Source organism: Malaclemys terrapin, chromosome 21 (assembly GCF_027887155.1).
Source record: "Malaclemys terrapin pileata isolate rMalTer1 chromosome 21, rMalTer1.hap1, whole genome shotgun sequence".
NCBI lineage: Eukaryota > Metazoa > Chordata > Testudines > Emydidae > Malaclemys > Malaclemys terrapin.
In genome coordinates, this window is record NC_071525.1 from 5,438,930 (window position 1) to 5,460,433 (window position 21,504).

Sequence of the window (21,504 nt, forward strand, 5' to 3'; positions counted from 1 at the left end):
CAACCCCTATCCACATACCTGCCCCCTGACAGGCCCTCTGGGACTCCCACGCCTATCTAACCCCCTCCATCCCCTGACCGTCTGCTCCGCACCATCCAACTGTCCCCTGCTCCTTGTCTCCTGAGTGCCCCTGGGACCCCCTGCCCATTATCCAACCCCCCTCCCCCCCACTTCCTGCCCCCTTAACATGCCGCTCAGAGCAGCAGGAGCTCGCAGCCTGGCCGGAGCCAGCCACGCCGCCGCACTGCCCAGCAGGAGCTCGCAGCCCCGCTGCCCAGAGCGCTGGCGGCATGGCGAGCTGAGGCTGTGGGGGAGGAGGGACAGCAGGGGAGGGGCCGGGAGCTAGCCAGATGTGGGCTGCGGGCCGTAGTTTGCCCAACTCTGCACTAGACCATCCCTCCTCTCTATTAGCAAAGCTCAGGAGAAGCCATATTGCTGCTATAACTTTCCCCGCACGACTGCGTCTGTCTTATGGGCCGCTATAATTAAGCGTAACTGTCTAAGTATGGAACTGGGGATCAGGATTCGAACGCCGGTGCGTTGCTCTGACACCGACTCCCTTTGTGGCCTCAAGAAAGTCTCCTCGTGCCTCTGCTTCAAGTTCTCAAACTTTAAAACGGGGATAATATTTAATGGGATTGTTGGGACTGATTAATGTTTGAACATACAGAGCACTGTAGAGTTGCTGCTAGTTTATTAATGGAAACTAATTTGGTGGTGGGGGGTAGCGTCGCTAGGTACTAATTTAGCACTCTTCTGGCAAAAACGTAGGCGAGACGGAACGTTGATTTGCAACGCAAATCCTGTCCAAGTTTTAGGTGGAGCAAAATCTTGGTCTAATGCCATATAATACGGCTTGATTTAATATTCCACTTAATAGTAACGATGGCGTAACTCATTATATGGTGCCTATTTCAAAGATGTTTTGTATTGGTGAGCTCTTTGGAGACGTGTAGCACCTTATTTTGTGTGTGAGTTGATTAAACACGGCTGATTAATCATGTTTGAACAAGACTCCGCCTTTCCTCTGATTGCATAAAGCAGACTGTGTATCCTGATGCTCTGCTCCTTCTAATGTGCTAGTTGTCGGGATTTAAATGACAATTAGCAGTTTTCATCCATTGATCTCAGTGTCTTATGAACGAGGAAATTGAGGGACTGTGCCCAAGGGGTCACAGCGATTTGGTAACAAAGCCAGAAATAGAAGCCAGCTCTCTTGATTCACAGTCCAGTTCTTTATCCAGTAGAACACGCTGCCTACAAACAACTAGGGACTGAAAAATATGCTAGTCTGGCACTTCCTGAGACACTGCTGAGAAAGTTGTGCTATTTGGAGTGGGAATGGTAACTAAAGTCTGATGTCAGGGCTCCCGAAGCAGGAAAGCCATGTAACATGTTTCACTTGGAAGATGTGAGTCACTGTCCCTTTTGAACACAGATATTCCTAGCAGTTAACAAATGAACATAAAAATGTAATTACATGAAGCCCAATGGTTTTGCTTGGCTCTGTGGTTAGGAATGTTTGCCTTGGAACTGAGTAGCCCTTTCACCCTTGTGATCACCCTTCCCTGAACAAACTCTGCAAAATGCCATGGTTTGTAGTGCAGAGCTAAGCGCAGGACGCTTTCAGTTTCAGTTTAGTAGGTGTGGTGAGGGAGTTTTACGGCAGGGGACAAAGTGCCAAATATCCAAATAAACCAGTGAGCTGCTCTGAACGGCGTGAAGGAAATAAACAGCTACAGTGAAGCACAAATGCGAATCTAGCAGCCCGAGGGAAATGTATTTATACCGCTGTTCAGTGACACTCTTGTGAACTGGCTTCCTCCAGATTGGAGCCTCTCTAAAACATCTTGCATATTTTTTCCATACAAGGGAAACCTAAATTGGTGCCCTGTAGAGTCACTTTATTCTTTCAGCCGGCGCATCAGCTTTACCTGCATTTCCCCTCTGGGCTGACACTGTGTTTTATATATAGATTAATTCCTTCCACAAAGCAACTCGTACCACATTTGATCATCCTTTTTTTGCCCACATGGGAGCCTCGTCTTGTTCCTTATAGAGAGTCTGGCTCACACTGGCTTCTGTCTATATTTAACCCCCAGAAGGGGGAGCTTATTTTTGAAAGCAACAACCGGCTCTGACTAGTCTGTTTTCTCCTCAGTTTTCTAGATGGTAGTGGCAGTGGAATAGACGACAGTCCATCCACACAGTTTGCAGAGGTGAGTTTGCTTTTAATGCTGACTTTTTTAAAAAAAACAACAACAACAAAAAACGCTTAGCTGAGCAAAAAATCTATTTTGGATTTTAGCAATTTTTTTGAATGAAAATTTACAGTCAGGGAATGACACTCTTGAAAGCATGTCTAGGAACACACTGATAGGAGGAGTAGACTGATGTGTGACTGACTTATTTGCTTTCCAGCAGATAGCAGTCTCAAACCCTGAATGTGTAGTCGTAAGCCACGCTAGATGAGAGCTTTTTTTGTTTGTTGAGTAGAGGCACACTCCTTTACAGAACAGATGGAATCTCTGCTCTCATCTCAGACACATACAACAAGAAGGTACAGCGTCACCTTGGGTGAAATTTTGGTCCCAGTACATGAGAGTTGTGCCATTGACTACAGCTGTAGTCTTTAAGGAGATCTCTATAGGAGGCTTCATGAACATGGTGGGTTTTGAGGAGGGCTTTGAAGTTGATGCTTGGCGCACGCGAACAGAACAGTTCCAAGCACAGAGCATGGCAGGACAAAGGCTCAAAGCAGATAATCATGCAAGGAGACAGGGGCAACAGATGCAGAGGGAGTGAAAGAGGCATGATCTAGGGTGCATCTACTGCAATTCCCTTCTTTCCCCCACATGTAGCAAAGAACAACGGTGATGGGACTCAAAAGTGGCCTTGTCCAGTCATCTCTCGCTGGCGGGAGTATTGGGAGACAGAAGAAGATAAAAACATAAGAACGGCCACACTGGGTCTATCTAGTCCAGTATCCTGTCTTCTGACAGTGGCCAGGGCCAGGTGCTTTGGAGGGAATGAACAGAACAGGGCAATTAGCAAGTGATCCATCTCCTGTCATCCAGTCCCAGCATCTGGCAGTCAGATGTTTAGGGATACCCAAAGCATGGGGTTGCATCCCTGGCCATCCTGGCTAATAGCCATTGATGGATCTATCCTCCATCAACTTATCTAATTCTTTTTTGAAACCTGTTACAGTTTTGGCCTTCACAACATCCCTTGGCAATGCGTTCCACAGGTTGATTGTGCGTTGGGTGAAGAAGTACTTCCTTTTGTTTGTTTGAAACCTGCTGCCCGTTAATTTATGGGGTGACCCGGGGATCTTGTGTTATGTGAAGGGGTAAATAACACTTCCCTGTTCACTTTCTCCACACCAGTCACGATTTTATAGACCTCTATACTATCCTCCCTGCCCCTCCAGTCATCTCTTTTCTAAGCTGAACAGTACCAGGCTTTTTACTTTCTCCTCATATGGAAACTGTTCCATGCCCTTAATCATCTTACAATCAATTACATTCTGCATATCTGAGGCTATGTCTACACTACCACGTTTGTCAGTGTAACTTATGTCACTCAAGGGTGTGAAAGAACACCCCCCTCAGTGACGTAAGTTACACTGACAGGCGCCGGTGTGGACAGCGCTATGTTGGTGGGAGACGCGCTCCCGTCGACAGAGCTACTGCCACTCGTCGGAGGTAGTTTAACTATGTTGGCGGGAGAGCTCTCGCTTGCTGGGGTAAAGCGCCTTCACGAGTGATCTTATAGTGGCACCGCTGCATTGGTACAGTTGTCACTGTAAGCTCGCTAGTGTACACATGGCCTCAATTCCCCTCTGAAGTTTCAGCTGGATATAGTATCCATGTAAATGAAACCACTGCTGTGTGCTAGTAAACTGCCGTGGTCTACTCCAGCAATGACGGTGAATAGAGTGATCTTTGCTTGTATTTTGTGTGACAGTTCGCAAAGAGCTTTGGGATGGTGTTCGGGATGAAAGACGCTATGTACATATTCAGATTAGTATTAATAATGAGCTTTTGCTCCTGGCGGGGTTGCAGGTGAGCGTAGCTACATTCTGTTCAACAAAAGTTCCAGCTCCGTTCTGATTCTGGGGTGTGTGTTTGGTGAATCACAAAGCAGATCATAATCTGGATTTTTTTTTTTTTCTTCTTCTCCTTCCCCTCGTCCTCTGATGCGGAGTTGAACTAGTAGGCATAAAGATCTTGTAAACTGAGCTGCTTAGATACACAAAATAAAGCTGCGGTTTTCCACTCATACCCCAGGCTGATGAGGTGTCAGTAAAATGTGGATAGTAAATATGTTGAGATTATTCTATTTCCGTCTTACGATATGTTCTGTTGTATCTGATTCTTTTGATACGTCTCAAAATGCAGCTGTATCTAGTGTCATTTTATAGTGATGTGTCTAGATCACCTGACACTGGTATATCCAGTGTAAATGCCAACTGCTCCCGCTTCACACAGGTAGCTCTCTTGTCTGACACTACTTGGTTGCTTACACGTTCTGAAATCTTTCATAAAAATCTTAATAAACCTTCTGTGCCCTCATAGTAACAGAGCATCAGTTGCTACTAACTGAGCTATTTTGAACCGCAGGCTTGTTTAATCACGAAGAGGCTTTCTAAAAATGCAATAAAACAAAACTGGTTTTGCAGCCTAAGGTTGCAAGTTAGCACTTTCAGTTCTGAATGATGCCGTCAGAGGTCCAGGAGAGGAGAACGGGGAGATTGCCTTGCTTCGTGACTGTCTCTATACGCCCCACTTCTTTCCTGCAAGCGGGTGAAAAGCCAAGGAAATCGAGCCAATTGCGCTGCATAATTTCATTGACTACCCTGAAAGCTCGTGTCCTATGCAAATAGCACACCTGAGCCGAGCGTCTCGGCTTACCTAAGGGGTTGTCGCGGAACCGACAGCTGTTCAGTTTAGTAAAGGAACAGGTGGGTTTCGACAGCAAAAGCAGCAGCTGTGTGAGCGAATGGAGCATGCACTGGTGGTGGTATAAACAAGTGGGCCCCCTCCTGGGCACCCCTGCAAGTGGCCCCTTGCCTCAGTTTCCCTCTTGGGTAACTCAGAGGACTCCACTTCAGGCTCTTACTTAAACTGGCCCCCAAGAGGGGTGGTATTTATTACAAAATGCTTCTGCAAATAGTCTGTAACAAAGGTCCCAAAATTTTAGTCTGTCTCACCCCAGTGCATCTAGTCCTTGTTCGTATCCTACCCCAGCGTCTTCCGTCACAGCTGTCCTCTTCTTTCCCTCTGTCGGGACAGAAACCCTGCCCATCCTTTTGGGGGGCAACCCTGCTCTTCCCAGCAGCATCTCTCCCAGCCTCTCTGCTGGGAGCATCCCTCGGTCCCCCAGCCCGCTCTGCCTTCCTCAGGCTCCAGCTCTCCAGCAAGGAGATGTCAGCGGGTAAGCCGCTCTCCTGCTCCCCCTGCCTTCCTCCCTCTCTGGCCCTTGGCTGTGGCGTAGAGCCAGCAGGCATCTCCCTCTGCTGCTCCCCCTGCCTTCGGCCCTCTGGCTTGGGAACACCAGCCAGCAAACCCCGTGTGCTGCTCCCCTGTCTCCGCTTTCTCCCAGGAACCACCATCTCTCCAGCAGCTCTCCTCCCCTGCCTGATTCCCCTATTCTGACTTCTCAATGACCTTTTGTAGCCTGTCAGGTGCTGCCCCACCCTCTCAGTGGGCCCAACAGGGAGCTCCTGGACCGGATCTGGAGAGCCGAGCCCAGTTTCACTTAATGAGCCAGCTAACCTGTTGCAGAATGAGCAAGCTACTGTTTGTTGTCGGCCAGAAAGCTGGGCTTAAACGGATCAGTGGGTCCTACAAAATACGTGGCACTGTCTGACCTGGACGATGGGCCAGTATCACCACAGCTGTTGTCTGTGGTCTGAATTCAGCAGCCTGTTTCCAAGCAAAACGTGCTCTTCTGTTTCTATGGAACCTGGCGCTGGAGGATTTCAGATCTAATGCTAGTTAGTCACATGCTGATTCACATCGCCCTCCGCTCCGCGAGGGAGGTTTAATCCCCGTTTTACAGATGGAGAAATAGAGGCCCGGGGAGGCGGTGTGTCTTTCCCAAGGTCACACAATGAGCAGCGGATGTTATGGAGGCTTAGCTCTTCGTCCTCTGCTCTACCCACCAGAAACCCCTCCTCTCCCACATCCCATCAAGACTTCTTTTTTCATCAGTGTTAAAACAAAATGCTTTCGTTTTACACATTCGATCAGTAAACCTAGCGCAGTGAAGGGAGTGGAAGCATTGCAGCTCTCCCCTACCCTTGGCAGAAAAGCTAATAAATATTCTGCTGCAAGGTCAGGAAGGGAAAAGAACAGCTACTCTCTCCCTGGACCTTTATCAGCTGATTGGGAAGAACACATGAGTAACCATCTGTCTACGAGTCGGTCCAAGGCGATCGTGTTCATTCCATCTCTTTGCTACACCGAGGTTCCATCTGGAACTGTCCGAACATGAGACTTTCATGGCCTGGTGTTATCTCCCTACGTGTATCCACCACGGCCCCTCTGCAGCTGCTTTGAAGGTTAGATGCAAGGCTTTTCTACTTCGATTAGTTCTCCCCTAGCCTTTTTCATCTGCTCCTTCCTTTCCTCACCCCCTCTTTGCCGGAGGCACCTATAATGTTATTACCTATTTTCCCCCATAGCTGTTCAAGTACTTTAAAAAGAAGGTAAGTACGGATGGGGAAACTGAGGCACGGGGAGGTCTAAGTGACTTGCCCAAGGTCACGCATTGAGCCAATGGCAGAGCCAGGATTAGAACCCCTGTCTCCAGACTCCCAGTCCAGTGCTCCATCTGCTAGGCTACGCTGACACCCACTAGGCCTGCGCTTTGAGAACTGCATTTAGCTCCATTCTGGCTAAGTATGATGAACGCTACGTAAGTTACTAAAACAAACATGTAGTCTGCTTTGATAGCTGCGCATAAATCTGCCAGGAAAGAATCAACAAATTAGTCTAATTGGGGGTGATGCACCTGATTAGTTTGGGCTAAATTAAGCTGGTTGCCATGGTTCCCAGAAAATGTCTGGCAAACAATCTAAATTTGATAAATTGCTTTTCTCAGGATGACTTTGTTTCTTCCCCCTGCTCTGCTTGACGTTTTACAAAGTTTTCCCAAAAGGCAGCTCTTAATTAACCGACTTCGCAGTTCTGTCCGGTTCCCCAGGCCTGGTATAACCCTGCTGCCCCGTTTTGCTGCTGCCCCGTTTTGCAGTACGCTGAGGATTTTTCTGTCACAGCGATTGCAGCTTCAAAGGCACAAACCCAGAGGTTATCTGTAGCCTGTAGACTACAGTAGCCTGCGCAGATGGAGGCCTTTCATTTGTCCATGGGGTCAGCCTTTTCAGACTGCTGACATGCAGAATATCCCCTGTTGGGTAGCAATGGCTTCTGGCCACTGCTGACCTCTGCCGCTTGGTACCGTCTGTGTAGTGAGTCCCTGATTACTTATCAGGCAGCATGGCCTAGTGGGTAGAGCACTGGACCGGGACTCAGCAGACCTGCTATATGATCATATATGGAGATATACCTATCTCATAGAACTGGAAGGGACCCTGAAAGGTCATTGAGTCCAGCCCCCTGCTTTCACTAGCAGGACCAAGTACTGATTTTTGCCTCAGATCCTTACGTGGCCCCCTCAAGGATTGAACTCTCAACCCTGGGTTTAGCAGGCCAATGCTCAAACCACTGAGCTATCCCTCCCCCCAATGATCTTGGACAATTCACTTCCCTTCTCTGTGCCTGTTTTGTCTGTCTGCGTAGACAGCATTGCCACAAAGAGCTTACAACATGTGGCACTTACTGTGTGTCTGTACAGCACCTGGCAGCTGATCTTGTATGGGGTCTCTAGGCGCTACTGGGATACAGATAGGGCAGGGAGCGGTGTGTGGGAAAACTTGTTCTGCCCTTGCAGTACCTGCTCTGGGAATAGAGACTGTCGGTCTCCAGGGATGTCAGACTAATACTTGTCACTGGTATACTGTTCATTTCTAAAGGGCCTTTAGAAAACCACAGCTCCTCTGCTGTTTAGCCCTGCATTTACGAGCGGCCGATATTTTCCCCTCTGGGTCCTGTCTCCATTGGAACAGAAGAAACCTCACCTTTCGGTCTAGAAGTAATTTTAAAATCCATCACACTGGAGAAAGAGTCCAGATTTGCAGCCTCGGAGATTGTAGCCCTCTGTCTAACCCTAGAAGAGATAACGGCAGCTATCCTTATGCTGCTCTCACCCTGAGCCTCTGTTCTGCCCTGGGGGGTTTCTGTGGCCTAGTCAGTCTTGGCCTCTGCTGAGGCTAGTAACGAGGGGTGTGGTGGGGGTGTCTGTCTGTCACCCTAGGAGTGGTATCCTCCCCTCTCTGCTCGTTCCATAGGCTACTGAACGTGAGCCACCATCAAGTGGCAACAGCTTTCAGTCTCTATCGACCTATGTTAGAGTCAAACCAATGATCAAGAGGAGAGAGATCCCATGTCCGCTGCTGATCCCTTGACCCATCCAATCCCTCTTGAACTGTATTTAAAGCAGGTCTTCCTTTCCTGCCCTAACAGCCTGTGCACGTGTGTTGCATGTGTTTTGGCTTCTCAACAGCTTTGGGACCACTTGGACCACACAATGTTATTCCCAGACTTCAGACCGTTTCTGAGCAGCAGCTCGCTGGATCAAGACAGCCGAGACAACGAAAGGGGCCATCAAGCACATGCGGATCTCTGGGGACCAAGCAGACCCCCGCGGCTGCCCATGACACGGAGGTACAGATCCCGGGGCAGTTCACGTCCAGACAGGTCTCCTGCTATTGAAGGGTAAGTGACGAGACTTTCAGTGTACTTATTGCAGCTTATCTCGGGCCTCCTTCCTGCTTGAACCGCCAGGCTTCCCAGAGCCTTACCCCTCAGCAGACTGACCCCTCCCTCCTTCCCCCTGTGGATGACTGGGTCCTTCATAAAGCCTGTTGGGGCCACTCCAAAATTGGGGTTGCTAAAGAGAGGCATTGGGCCCACTGCCTCTGGGGTGCCCCAGTAGTGCTATCAGTATGAGAACAAGGACAGATACGAGTCGTGACCTCCGAACCCCTGCACGGCAGTGTGGTGCCCTCCCATTAGATTGTGGAGTTGGCCCCGCTGTCATCTTAATTCTTAACGCCTTGGGCATGGGGCGGGTCCTTAGATTTGGAGGCGGGCGGGAGTATTGGGTCAGAGTGCTTACCTAGACAAAGTCCCAGATTGGCACTCCATTCATCAGTGGGGAATCCACCTTCTTCCTTCCATCCTAACCCGCTCTACCTGCTGCCAATTCCTGGGCACAACCTCAAGCCAGGAGCCATTAAGGGGTCACAGGGCGTTAGGGGAAGCGGCTGCTCCTGGGGTCGCGGGGCATGCTGCGGGAGGTACGAGAGCTCTTGTTTCGGGAGGCAAGCAGGACTGGTGCTATGGAGGAGAGAAGGGATTGGAATAGTCTCTTTGGCTCCTAACCCCCGGATGGGAGCGTGGTTGGCCCAGAGGATGCTGAGAGCTAATACAATAAGAGGTCTTGGTCCTGCATCTGGTACTGCGTCAGGTGCAGGAAGACTGGCTTTGATCCGTTGAGTATCCCTAGAGACTAGGGCCCAGATTTTGAAAGGTGTTTCCGCACCGCTGGGCTCAGCGTTGCAGTGCCTAACTGATTTAAGAGTCTAAATCTCATTTTCAAAAGGGATTTACACGTAGGAACCAAATCATGTTGACGGTTGATGGGATTTTTGCTCCTAAGTGTCTAAATCCCCTTTGAAAATGAGATTTAGGCTCCTAAATCAGTTAGGTATTGCAGTGCCTAAAATCCTTTACACAGGTCCAGGTTTTTAACTCTGAGTGTTCGTTCACTTGCCACACCTGCCATTCCCATAACTCCTTGGATCCAGGGCATGTCATTTAAAAACTCACATTCTCCCCCCAAAATCAGTGAAAACATTTGACTCGGAGTTGAATATTTTTCACTCTCCACTTCCTCCTCCTTTAATCTCCGTCCCCACAGCAATGAAAGCTACCGGGGTAGGGAAAAAGAATCCGTGTCCTGGACATCTCAACCCCTGGCACCATCTCGGAGAAGTTTGCATTGCTTTAAACACGCTTCCTTCCTCCTGTCTGTTGGGCAGTCTTGGCTCACCCTTGGAGGAAAGATGTACAAAAAGTGTGGCTTTCTGAGGGAGGGACCCGTAGTTGATTTTGGGAGGAGCTAGTGGTTCACTGTCCTTCTCTCACTAAAATGTTGTTGCTTACCTATGTTTTTGTCCTAGCCTGTTTGCTCAATTTGTTTTTTGTTTTTGTTTGTTTTTTTTACCCTTTCTTCTTAACAGAATAATACAGCAGATCTTTGCAGGGTTTTTTGCAAACTCAGCAATCCCAGGCTCACAGCACCCTTTTTCCTGGTGAGTAGCGAGCAGCGTTTAGCACCACCTCCTTGGATCAGATCGTTGCAGTAAACAAGCGTTGTGCTGCAAATCTGTTGTGTCTATGCGATAAATGGCACTCCACAATGGGATAGCTCTTGTGCTGTCAGATCTGTACCCAGCTGAACGGCTTCATCTCTGGGATCCCACAAGATGATGTGCTGTATAAATCCTGCTGGTGTTTGTTTGAATTTCAGTGCAAGAACATTTCTGAGCTGTATTGAGGTTGACAAAATCGCTCCCTTAACTGTTTGCTTCTATCTGCAGGAGTGGAATGCTGCACTCCAATCCAGGCGACTATGCATGGGGACAGAGCGGCCTTGATGCTATTGTGACCCAGGTAAGATTTGCACGTGTGCTGTTGTGGGATGAGACCCCGTTATGCTGCCCAAGCTTTCTGATTTGTGCCTGTAAGATTCTATCTTTCACTTCCCTCTCCTGTCAATCTCCCTTCCTTCTAGAGATAATCCCTTTTTCATAGATTTTTAAGGCCAGCAGGGACGATTGGATAACAGAGTGGAGCAGATGACAAATTATAAAATTTGCAGATGACACCACGCCAAGAGGAGTTGCAGCCACTTTTGAGGACAGGATTGCAGTGCAGGATGACACTGACAAATTGGAGAACTGGTCTGAGTTCGACAAGATGAAAATTGATAAAGACAAGTGCAAAGTGCTTCACTTAGGAAGGAAAAATCAAATGCATAACTAAAAAATTGGGGATAACTGGCTAGGTGGTTGTACTGCTGAAAAGACTTGGGGGTTTTAGTGGATCACGCATTGAATATGAGTCAGTAGGGTGATGCCGTTGCAAAAAAAAAGGCTAATATCATTCTGGGGTGTATTAACAGAAATAGTGTATGTAAGACACAGGAGGTAATTATTCTGCTCTATTTGGCACCGGTGAGGCTTCAGCTGGCGACCTGTGTCCAATTCTGTGTGTCACACTTCAGGAAAGGTGGCCAAATTGGAGAGGGTGTGGAGGAGCGTGACAAAACCTACAAGGAAAGGTTTTAAAAAAAGGGGGCATGTTTAGTCTTGAGAAAAGAAGAGTGTGGGGGCACCTGGTAAGTCTTCAAATATGTTACGGGCCGTTTATAAATAGGACGGTGACCAATTGTTCTCCATGTTCACTGAAGATAGAAGAAGCAGCAATGGGCTTAATCTGCAGCAAGGGAGATTTAGGTTCGATATTAGGAAAAACTTTCTAACCCTAAGGGGGGTTAGGCTCTGGAACAGGCTGCCAAGGGAGGTTGCGTAATCCCCGTTGTTGGAGGTTTTTAAGAACAGCTTGGACAAACACCTGTCAGGGATGGCCTAGGTTTACATGGTCCTGCCTCATCAGAGGACGTTGGACTTGATGACTTCTTGATGTTCCTTCCAGCCCTACAGATACATGGTTCTATGATTAGATCATCTAGTTTGACCTCCAGTATAGCATAGGCTATAACATTTCATCCAGGTACTGCTGTATGGAGCCCAGTACCTGGTTTGAGTAAAGCATCTCTTCCAGAAAGGCATCCAGTTGTGATTTGAAGACATCAAGAATCCACCACTTCCCTGGGTGGTTTGTTCCAATGGTTAATTACTCTCACTTAAAAAACTAGGCCTTATTTCTAATTTGAATTTGTCTGGCTTTGGTTCTTGTTACGCCTTTCCCTGTTAGAGCCCTTTAGTATCTTTACCCAGGAAGGTACTTAAACTCCATCATCCAGTCCTCTCTGGATCTTCTTTGATAAGCTAAACAGTCTCTTTTAGTCTCTCACTGTAAGGCATTCATTTCAGCCCTTAAATCACTTTTGAGGCTAATGATTTTGAGAGCAGCTGACCCACAGTTCCACAACCATCAGCCCCACCTCAGGCTCCTCAGTACCTGGTCTGAGAACACACCTCGCTAGTGTTGCAGGTAGTAAGTCGATGCAGCTCTGTGTTTCATTCTGACTCATCTGAGTTATCACCACAAACGTCTTGGCACAAGGGGATCCTGATTATGGCAGCAATGAGGCTGCTAACGCTTTAAGCTATTTTTAATGATCGTCTAGAACACTCACAGGGAGGGACCAGGGTAAAGGAGGAGGAATTGGTTCTGATCGTTTTTGCTTCATCTCTGCTTGTAAAGGTGGGCTGGTTCTTAGCAAAAGGGATGGGGAGATGGGTCAGGATACCTGGGTTCCCAGCTCTGCTGCTGACTGGCTGTGAGACTTTGGGTGAATCTCTTCTTTCTATGCCTTGTTTTCCCCTGTATAAAACAGGGATATCTATCTCCTTGTGGGAATGGGGCAGCGTTGAGGCTTAATTACTGTCCTGCTAATGCAGAGGCTCTTTGAGGGCTTCGTATGAAAGCCAACGTTGGAGGGTATATTGTTTCATCTCCTTGCCTTTCGTGAGCGCCAATTCTAGCTGTGCAACTATCTGCTAGGAAGGTTGCAAGTTCCTTGCAACAGCCCTGCAAACCTTAACGATAGCAAAGCTAACTTCTTATCATTTATTTGTCTGACCGTAGCGCCCAGGTATCGGTTGTGCTAGGTTCTGTACAAACGCCCAACACAAAGACAGTCCCGGCATTGCGTTGGAGATTTCAGTTCTCTGCATAGATCCCTGTTCAGACAGATGCAGCTTTTATGTCTCGAGAGCTACAGAGCCTTCTGAAGCGATGAGTTACCGATTGCCTTCTGCCCACTAGGGACAGTGCATCTTGGTTGGAGGAGAATAGGGTCAATTCCTTTCCCATCACCACCCCACAAGCTCTTTTTTGGCTAATATGAGAACAGAAGGGGCTGGCTTGGGAGTGGAGCCAAATCTCTGGAGGGCGATGACTCCCCTGTCTTGGAGAGGATGAGCAACTAGAACATTTTGTGGTAGCTAATCCTGCTGTTGTCAAGCACCTCGTGAACATGGCGTGCAGGCCATCTGCCGTCGTTCACGGCTAGCCACAGCTTTACAAACTACCTCACAAACGCATCTTGCTCTCCTTCGTCACAGCTTCCTCAAAGGAGCCCACATCCCACGTGTCCAGGGGAGGGGGCTTGGAGAGTCTCATTATGGTCATCAGGTGCCATTTGCTGACATCACCCCCCCCCCTCTATTCCACAAGCAGCAGTCTGGTTTCTGTGTGGACGTACAGCTCCTCTCGGCTGTGCCTCCATCCCGTGTCTGGAGGGGGCGAGTGACGGGGGTCAATATCACCTCAGTCATTTTATTGCGGTGTCATTACTGGGCTAGAGTGGGACCACTTGTAATCTCCTCTCTTCGTGGCCTGCCCAAGTCCCAGCGTGTGCAGAACACTGCTGCGTATCTTCTTACGCCCACCAGGCAGCACAATGCCTTTCTCCAACCCTCCAGTCGCGAGACACCTCTGTCAACTCCCTTTCAGTCCAGTATCCTCCTCCATTCGCTCCAGCCTGTCTCTTGGTTTTTTTCTTCTCCTCCCCACCCTGCTCATACAGCACTGGCTCCCTGCTGTGGTCCGAGAGCCTTCTCTGCAGTTTGTGCCAGATGCAGCTTACCTGCATCCATTTAACTTCAGATGCCGTCTGAAAACCTCCCTATCCTGTAGCTAGCGACTAGCCTATGTTTTATGGTGCAGCTCCCTCCCTGGCCTGGTTAATGTGGTGGAGTCATGTGGAGGCACAGCTTGAATGAGAGGTATTCCACAAGATAAGGCTGGGTTGCGTTCTAAAACATGGTGTGTTTGTCATCCCCTTGCAGCTTTTAGGACAGTTGGAAAACACAGGACCGCCCCCAGCTGACAAAGAGAAGATCACCTCTCTTCCAACGGTGACAGTAACTCAGGAACAAGTCGGTGGGTTAAGTCCAATATCTGGTCTTTCCTCCCATGTCTAGTAATGCTTGATGTCCTGCTGTGTGTCTTCTACCATTTGGATGCATTGATAGATCTACACTGGTGCTCTCCATGGGTCCCGAAGGCTTTTCTGACTTTTCCCTTAAGCTTCCCTACGTTAATGATTAGTCTCTTTGCCTCCACCACTGCCTGCTACCTTCCATTCAGTTGTGTGTTGTGTGCACCCTCGAACATCTGGTCCACCATCTAGCTGAGTCACTCAGCTCAAGCAATGGAGGGTTGTGATTTTTTGTAGCTCTGGAGGTTCTGCTGACAACTCGGGCTACCCTGACTGTGGAGGTGGGCCTGCTTTGATCCCTGGTCTCAACTGCCCTCCCAAAAGCTAAAATGGTCTGAATTGAATGAGTAGCAGGCATTGGTTGGTAAAGTCAAGGCTTCGGACTGACAGCGGCATGCATAGTGCATGTGGTATGTTGCATTTATCCAGTTATGAGAAACACGCCTTTTGCTTATTTGAGCTGTTGCTGCTGTTTTAAACTTACCTCCTTCTATTTATGTTTGTTGTGACCTCCTTCTGTTTATCAGATCCAAGGGGAGCGTGCATGTCACGTCTCCTTTCTTAGCTGGTAAATACAACTGTGAACAGATTCCTACTGAACTGCTCCTAAATCCTCTTTAAAATGTGGGTGTAAAGATCACCGGTTCCTTTGACATACTTCAGAGTAACAGCCGTGTTAGTCTGTATCCGCAAAAAGAAGAACAGGAGTACTTGTGGCACCTTAGAGACTAACAAATTTATTAGAGCATAAGCTTTCGTGGACTACAGCCCACTTCTTCGGATGCATATAGAATGGAACATATATATGCATCCGAAGAAGTGGGCTGTAGTCCACGAAAGCTTATGCTCTAATAAATTTGTTAGTCTCTAAGGTGCCACAAGTACTCCTGTTCTTCTTTTGACATACTTGACAGCAAAGAATTGTGTGTGTTTCATGAGTGCTCACGGTTTCACTGTTGGTTCAGCAAGGTTTTTTTTTTTAGTGTGTTTGCAGACGTGTGTGACTCAAAGTTGCAGTCCGGATTCTTTTCCCCCTATAAGCTAATGTGTTCCCTGAAACTAAAATTGGTTGAAGACGCACTGTTTCATTTACAAAAAAAAAAAAAAATCTGTTTCCATGGTATCTGTTTTTGTCTGGATCTTTTTATATGCACGAGTTTTAGTCTGATTTATGGAGACTGAAGAGGAGCGTGTATCTCCATATTATAATATCTCCTGCAAAGCAACAGTAGAGTCTGCCCCGTGTCTGTGAGCTAGCTGAACATCTGTTGTGCTACCTGGCAACTGAGTCGGGAATTAATGTGGCAGGTTCAGTGTCTCTGCTGGCAAAGGACGCAAGCTAGGAAATGTGTTTGGTGCTGGAGCTGCAGTGTCAGTGCAGCGCTAATGGTGACAGGAGAGCAGCTCTCAGTGTCCAAACTGGGATTGCTATGTAGCCAACGTGCTCCTTTCCTGGGGAGGAAGAATCACTAATCTTAATTCCATAGCAGCATTGCAAAATTAACATAACAGCCATAACTGGGTCAGATCAATGGTCCATCTAGCCCATATCCTGTCTTCTAACAGTGGTCAATGCCAAGTGCTTCAGGGGGAATGAACAGAACAGGTAATTGTGAGTGATCCATCCCTGTCATCCACTCTCCGCTTTTGGCACGGAGTTGCATCCCTGACCATCTTGGCTATTAGCCATTGATGGACCTATCCTCCATGAACTTACCTCGTTCTTTTTTGAACTCTGTTATAGTTTCGGCCTTCACAACATCCCCTGGCAATGAGTTCCACAGGTTGACTGTGTGTTGGGTGAAGAAGTACTTCCTTATGTTTGTTTTGATTTCATTGGGTGACCCCTAGTTCTTGTGTTGGTGGTGTTGGCACTGTCCTACGCGAGTGAGTTTAATAGACAAGTAAAATGTCCCTAGTTTGATTTTCGTTATCGGTCATCTTTTGTGCCAGCCTGGTAAATGTCAGCGTCCACTATAGGCTGTATAATCCCCAAGGCCCTATATTGGAAGGTCTTTAATAGCACTTTGCAGAGCATTAACTATGTAAAAAAGTCCATTGTGGCCCCAACATCAAATATAAAGCTGACTGTAAGCCATTCAAGTAGCTGAATGTTCTCCCTTCCCATGTATGTATTGGAGTCCAGCCATCAGGAAACAGGAACTATAAAACCAAAAAGTTATAATAAAAATAAAATTTGAAAATGGACTCGCCAAGGCCATAAAAGCGTCAATAAAATAATGGCAAAGGCATTTTAGAAATGAGAAATTTACTGCCCTTGGGCTCGATCCTACAAACACTGTGTAACTTCACTCCTGCGAGTAATCCCATTGACAGAACTAGAAACCACCATCCAGCTCAGACCCTCCTTCCTTAGTTATAAACTCCTCCCCGTCTCTAGGACCTTTCCTGTGCTGAATCGCCACCACCCACATTTATTCTCTGTTTATCAGTGCGGGGTGTCCAGTATCTGTTCTCAATTACTGTCGGTCGCCCTTCAGCCCTGGGTAGGGCACTCTGGATAAAATATATCTCCTTATTGTGCCATGCACGGGCGACCGAAACGAAAAAACAATCCATACTCCATCATTTCCTCATGTCTGCAAACTCAGCCTTGCTCCTCTTCGACAACTGTTCACTGTTCCCCGGCTCAAGTCCTCCTGTCTGCATCCCTCTGGGAGAAATCAACTGAGATCAGTAAGTGAATGCGGCATTTGATGCCCCATTTTGGTAAGGGTTTGGCTGTTGTCATTGGACCCATTGTGGATTAAGGCTGTGCAAACAGGTCTCTGCTGTGTCCAGCGTGCTAACCCATCCCCTGTATGAATCTGTCCTGCAGATACAGGTTTGGAGTGTCCTGTTTGTAAAGAAGATTATACAGTAGCAGAGCAGGTTCGACAGTTACCGTGCAATCACTTCTTCCACAGCAACTGCATCGTGCCATGGTTAGAACTGGTAAGTGCGTGTGAGAGAGAGACTGTGCTAATATTGACCGCTCCTTGCTGTCTCGTACCTCAGTCTTGAGCTACCGGTGCGTGTGGTGCATTGACCACACTATCTGCCACTTCAATCCAAAGCTCTTTCATTTCATGACACCATAATATTAATCATTCAGCCTTTGAAACGTGTCTCTTCTAAAGCTGTCCTTCAGGCTGAAGTAAAATGGAGGCTTGGAGAAATTGCTAATGGATTTATGATGCTTTTTATCTCGAAATCACCCGGTCAGACCCTGTTGGTGTTAGCAGTAGCCCAGTTTGTGCCATCTGACAATTGGTTGTTATGTGTGAAACAAGCTGGGGTCTCTGTCCTCGTGGGAAGTGTCAACTTGAAAACTTTCCCCCCCCGCTTATTATCATCCTGATATCACGGAATGAATGTGGCCTGCGATGTGCAGGAGGTCAGACTAGATGACCATGACGGGCCCTTCGGACCTTAAAGTCTATGAGGTAAGTTCTCTCCATTTGGCAAGTGGAGAAACTGAGGCAGAAAGGTGCAGCGACTAAGCTCTGCTCACAAAGGAACTCAGGCCTAAGCCATGCTTCCTTCTACGGCTCCTGGCATGCCTGAGGGGGCATCGGCAGAGAGTGGGGGAAGCTTGCAGAGCCGCACAGTGCCTGCCTAATGCACAGACTATCTCTGTCTCCACCACCTCTAATCCAACCCTAAGAAGATACCATAGAAGGAAGCATGGCTTAGGCCTGAATTCCTTTGTGAGCAGAGCTTAGTCCCTGCACCTTTCTGCCTCAGTTTCTCCACCTGCCAAATGGAGAGAACTTACCTCATAGACTTTAAGGTCCGAAGGGACCGTCATGGTCAGCTAGTCTGACCTCCTGCACATCACAGAACCTCACCCCGACCCCCTCCTGTAATAGACCCCTAACCTCTGGCTGAGTCACTGAAGCCCTCCCACCATTTACACTAATTTAAACCTGCAAGTGACTCATGCCCCATGCTGCAGAGGAAGGCGAAAACCCCCCAGGATCTCTGCCAATCTGACCTGGGGGGAATTTCCTTCTCAACCCCAAATCTGGCGATCAGTTAGAGCCTGAGCATGTGGGCAAGACTCACCAGCCAGACACCTGGGAAAGAATTCTCTGTAGTAACTCAGAGCCCTCCCCATCTACTGTCCTATCACCAGTTACTGAAGATGCTTGCTGCTAGCAGTCGTAGATTGGCTACATGCCATTGTATGCAGTCTCCTCATACCATCCCTTCCATAAACTTCTCAAGCTCAGTCTTGAAGCCAGTTAGGTTTCCCCCCTGCCCCCTGCTCCCCTCGGAAGGCTGTTCCAGAACTTCATTCCTCTGATGGTCAGAAACCTTCGTCTAAGTTGAAGCCTAAACTTGTTGATGGCCACTTTTATATCCATTTGTTCTCGTGTCAACATTGGTGCTTAACTTAAATAACTGCTCTCCCTCCTTGGTATTTATCTCGCTGATGTATTTATAGAGAGCAATCGTATCTCCACTCAGCCTTCTTTTGGTCAGGCTAAACAAGCCAAGCTCTTGGAGTCTCCTCTCATAAGGTAGGTTTTCCATTCCTCAGATCATCCTAGTTGCCCTTCTCTGCACCTGCTTCACTTTGAATTCATCTTTCTTAAACATGGGAGACCAGAACTGTGCACGCTATTCCAGATGAGGTCTCCTCAGGGCCTTGTCTAATGGTACGAACACTTCTCTGTCTCTACTGGAAATACCTCGCCTGATACTTCCTAGGACTGCATTAGCCCTTTTCACAGCCGCATCACATTGCCGGCTCCTAGTCATCCTGTGATCAACCAATACACCCAGGTCTTTCTCCTCCTCTGTTGCCTCCAACTGATAAGTCCATTGCTTATAGCAAAACTTTTTTCTTGTTAGTCCCTAAATGCAAAACCTTGCACTTTGCACTGTTAAATTTCATCCCATTTCTATTACTCCAGTTTACAAGGTCATCCAGATAATCTTGTAGGATATTCCAGCCCTCCTGCATCTTGCCTAGACCTCCCAACTTTGTGTCATCCGCAAATTTTATTTTTGTGCCAAGGTCAGTAATAAAAATGTTAAGTAAGATTGGTCCCCAGACCAATCCCTGAGGAACGCCGCTAGTAGCCTTCCTCCAGCTTGACCGTTCACTTTTCAGTATGATCCGTTGTAGTCTCCCCTTTAACCAGTTCCTTATCCAGCTTTCAGTTCTAATTTTAATCCCCACACTGCAAGCTCAGAAACCTTTATTACGCTCAGTGGAGCACTTGAAGGTAAGTATTCCCACCATTTGGATTTAAATTGATTTGTGAATTCATCCCTTCTTTGTATCGTCGATGTATCTGTTTTAGTGACTGGGGGTCCCCTTACCGTAATATCAGAGCTCCTCACAGTCTTTAATATTTAGCCTGACAACACCCTGAGGCATTTGCCTAAAGTCACACAAGGAGGCTGTGGCAGAACAGGGATCTGAAATGGAATCAATCAAAGAGAGCTTCAAATACTGCATTGGTAGCAAATGTGGTTCGTTGCTGCCCAGTTTTCCCATGAAATCTTTCCATTGTCGCTGTTGTCCACTCATCTTTCCTGTCGTCTTTCCTATGTAGCCAAGTTGTTAAAGCGCCTGATTACAAGATAGTTACGTATAATCTGCTTTTAAAAAGCACCGAGTAACTTCTATTAAAAAACCTTTCTCTTTAGAAACGTATGGCTACTTTTCTACCATGTCATTCTCGTGCAGTGCAAAATAATGTCACCAGTTAATTTCGGATCCATTCATCAGTCCCTTGTTATCCATTATCAAAATAGCAAACAAAGATGATGCTAGCTACTGGTTAATAGTTACATTACATTGGCCAAACAACTGGCAGTCCTGCCATCATGGATGTGATCTCAACAGCTCAAGCTCTGAGCTAAGTGGGGGTGTATTGGGTTAGCCCTCGGCTGGGAGACTGCCAGGGCGGAATGAAATGGTGTTGGTTAGAAGGGGAAGGTCTTTTATTTGAGTCAGTGTTAAAACCTTGCCCCAACATATTATTGGGGGCTCTTTGCAGTGTCTTTCAGATAAGGCCCTGATCGCTTCTTTTCACTTAGACTCAACAGCGCTATTCACAAGAGTAGGAGCGTTAACCCGTGTGCTCTCTCCACATTCTGCTGTGGGTCACCACGTTCCACCTATGTAATAGTTCAAATCCCTAGCGCTTACATAGCACTTTTCATCCATAGATCTCCAAAAAGTACTTTGCAACGGTGTAAATTCCCCCCACCCCACCTCCTGCCGTTTCAACTGGATGCTGTGGTCTTTTCCCCCCCTTTTCTAAACTACTGTATAACTGGGATTGGCAGAATTTGGTTTTTATTTTTTTTCTAATTTGACAATGTTTTTTTTTTTTATTATTATTATTAGTATTTTTTCTATTTTTTTATGTTTTTATTTTGATAGTTTGGGGGTTAGGGTTTGGGCAGCACTGACGGGGGGGTGGGGAAGGTCCTGGGCTGCCAAGGGGCTTGAGAGACCAGGGCACAAGGTGTGGGGGAGGCTGCAGTCTTCCTGGCCTGGCAGAGCAGAGATCCCCACCCAGGACTGTAAGGAGAAAGACGAACCCCCAGCCCTGGGGGAGGCCTGCTGCTCACCAGATCCTGCCCTGAGTCAGCTCCTGGCTGGTGAGCGAGCGAGCAGGGCTGTAGCAATGGAGCTGTGGGCTGGTGACGTTGGAGCCCTGAGGCCCAAGGTGCAGGGCAGAGTACAGACCCACAGCGCTCCCCGCTGGTGAGTGCGGGGGGCAGATCCTTGACAGCACGGCTTCAGAGGGCTCCCTGCACTGCCACAGGAGCCATTCAGCTGTGGGGTCGCCTCTCGCCTGCAGCTGGGCGCTCGTTGTCCTGCTTGCAGTCCTGGCAGGTCTGATCGGCTCTACCCTGCCAGTCCTGAGGCGGCTTGGGGAGACCGCTGCAGCTCTGCTGTCACGGACCCACTTGTTCACTCTTGTGACAGCCAGCGACAACGGATCCCTGCAGGCATGCTGACTTATCCATTGATTTTTTTTTTTTTCATCAACTTAAGTGTGTCAGTTGAAATTGACATTTATCAACAGTTATCCATTTAAAATCGAATCCTGCCAAGACTCTATGTAACGTTGCTGGGCACTGCTAAATCAGCTGCCGTGCGCTAACCCAGAGGTGGCTGCATTTTGATGGTAGGTGAAGGGAATTCCT

General features: G+C 47.8%; 1 protein-coding gene across 1 annotated transcript in view; it reads left to right on the forward strand.

The window, feature by feature from the left end:
- RNF115 (ring finger protein 115) overlaps positions 1-21,504 on the forward strand; it is a 47,685-nt gene that overhangs the window by 19,221 nt on the left and 6,960 nt on the right. Inside the window, exons 3-8 of the mRNA XM_054010430.1 lie at positions 2,162-2,219; positions 8,632-8,843; positions 10,373-10,444; positions 10,733-10,805; positions 14,174-14,267; positions 17,165-17,280. Of these exons, the coding sequence (XP_053866405.1) occupies positions 2,162-2,219; positions 8,632-8,843; positions 10,373-10,444; positions 10,733-10,805; positions 14,174-14,267; positions 17,165-17,280 (625 nt within the window). The remainder of the gene's footprint in view (positions 1-2,161; positions 2,220-8,631; positions 8,844-10,372; positions 10,445-10,732; positions 10,806-14,173; positions 14,268-17,164; positions 17,281-21,504) is intronic.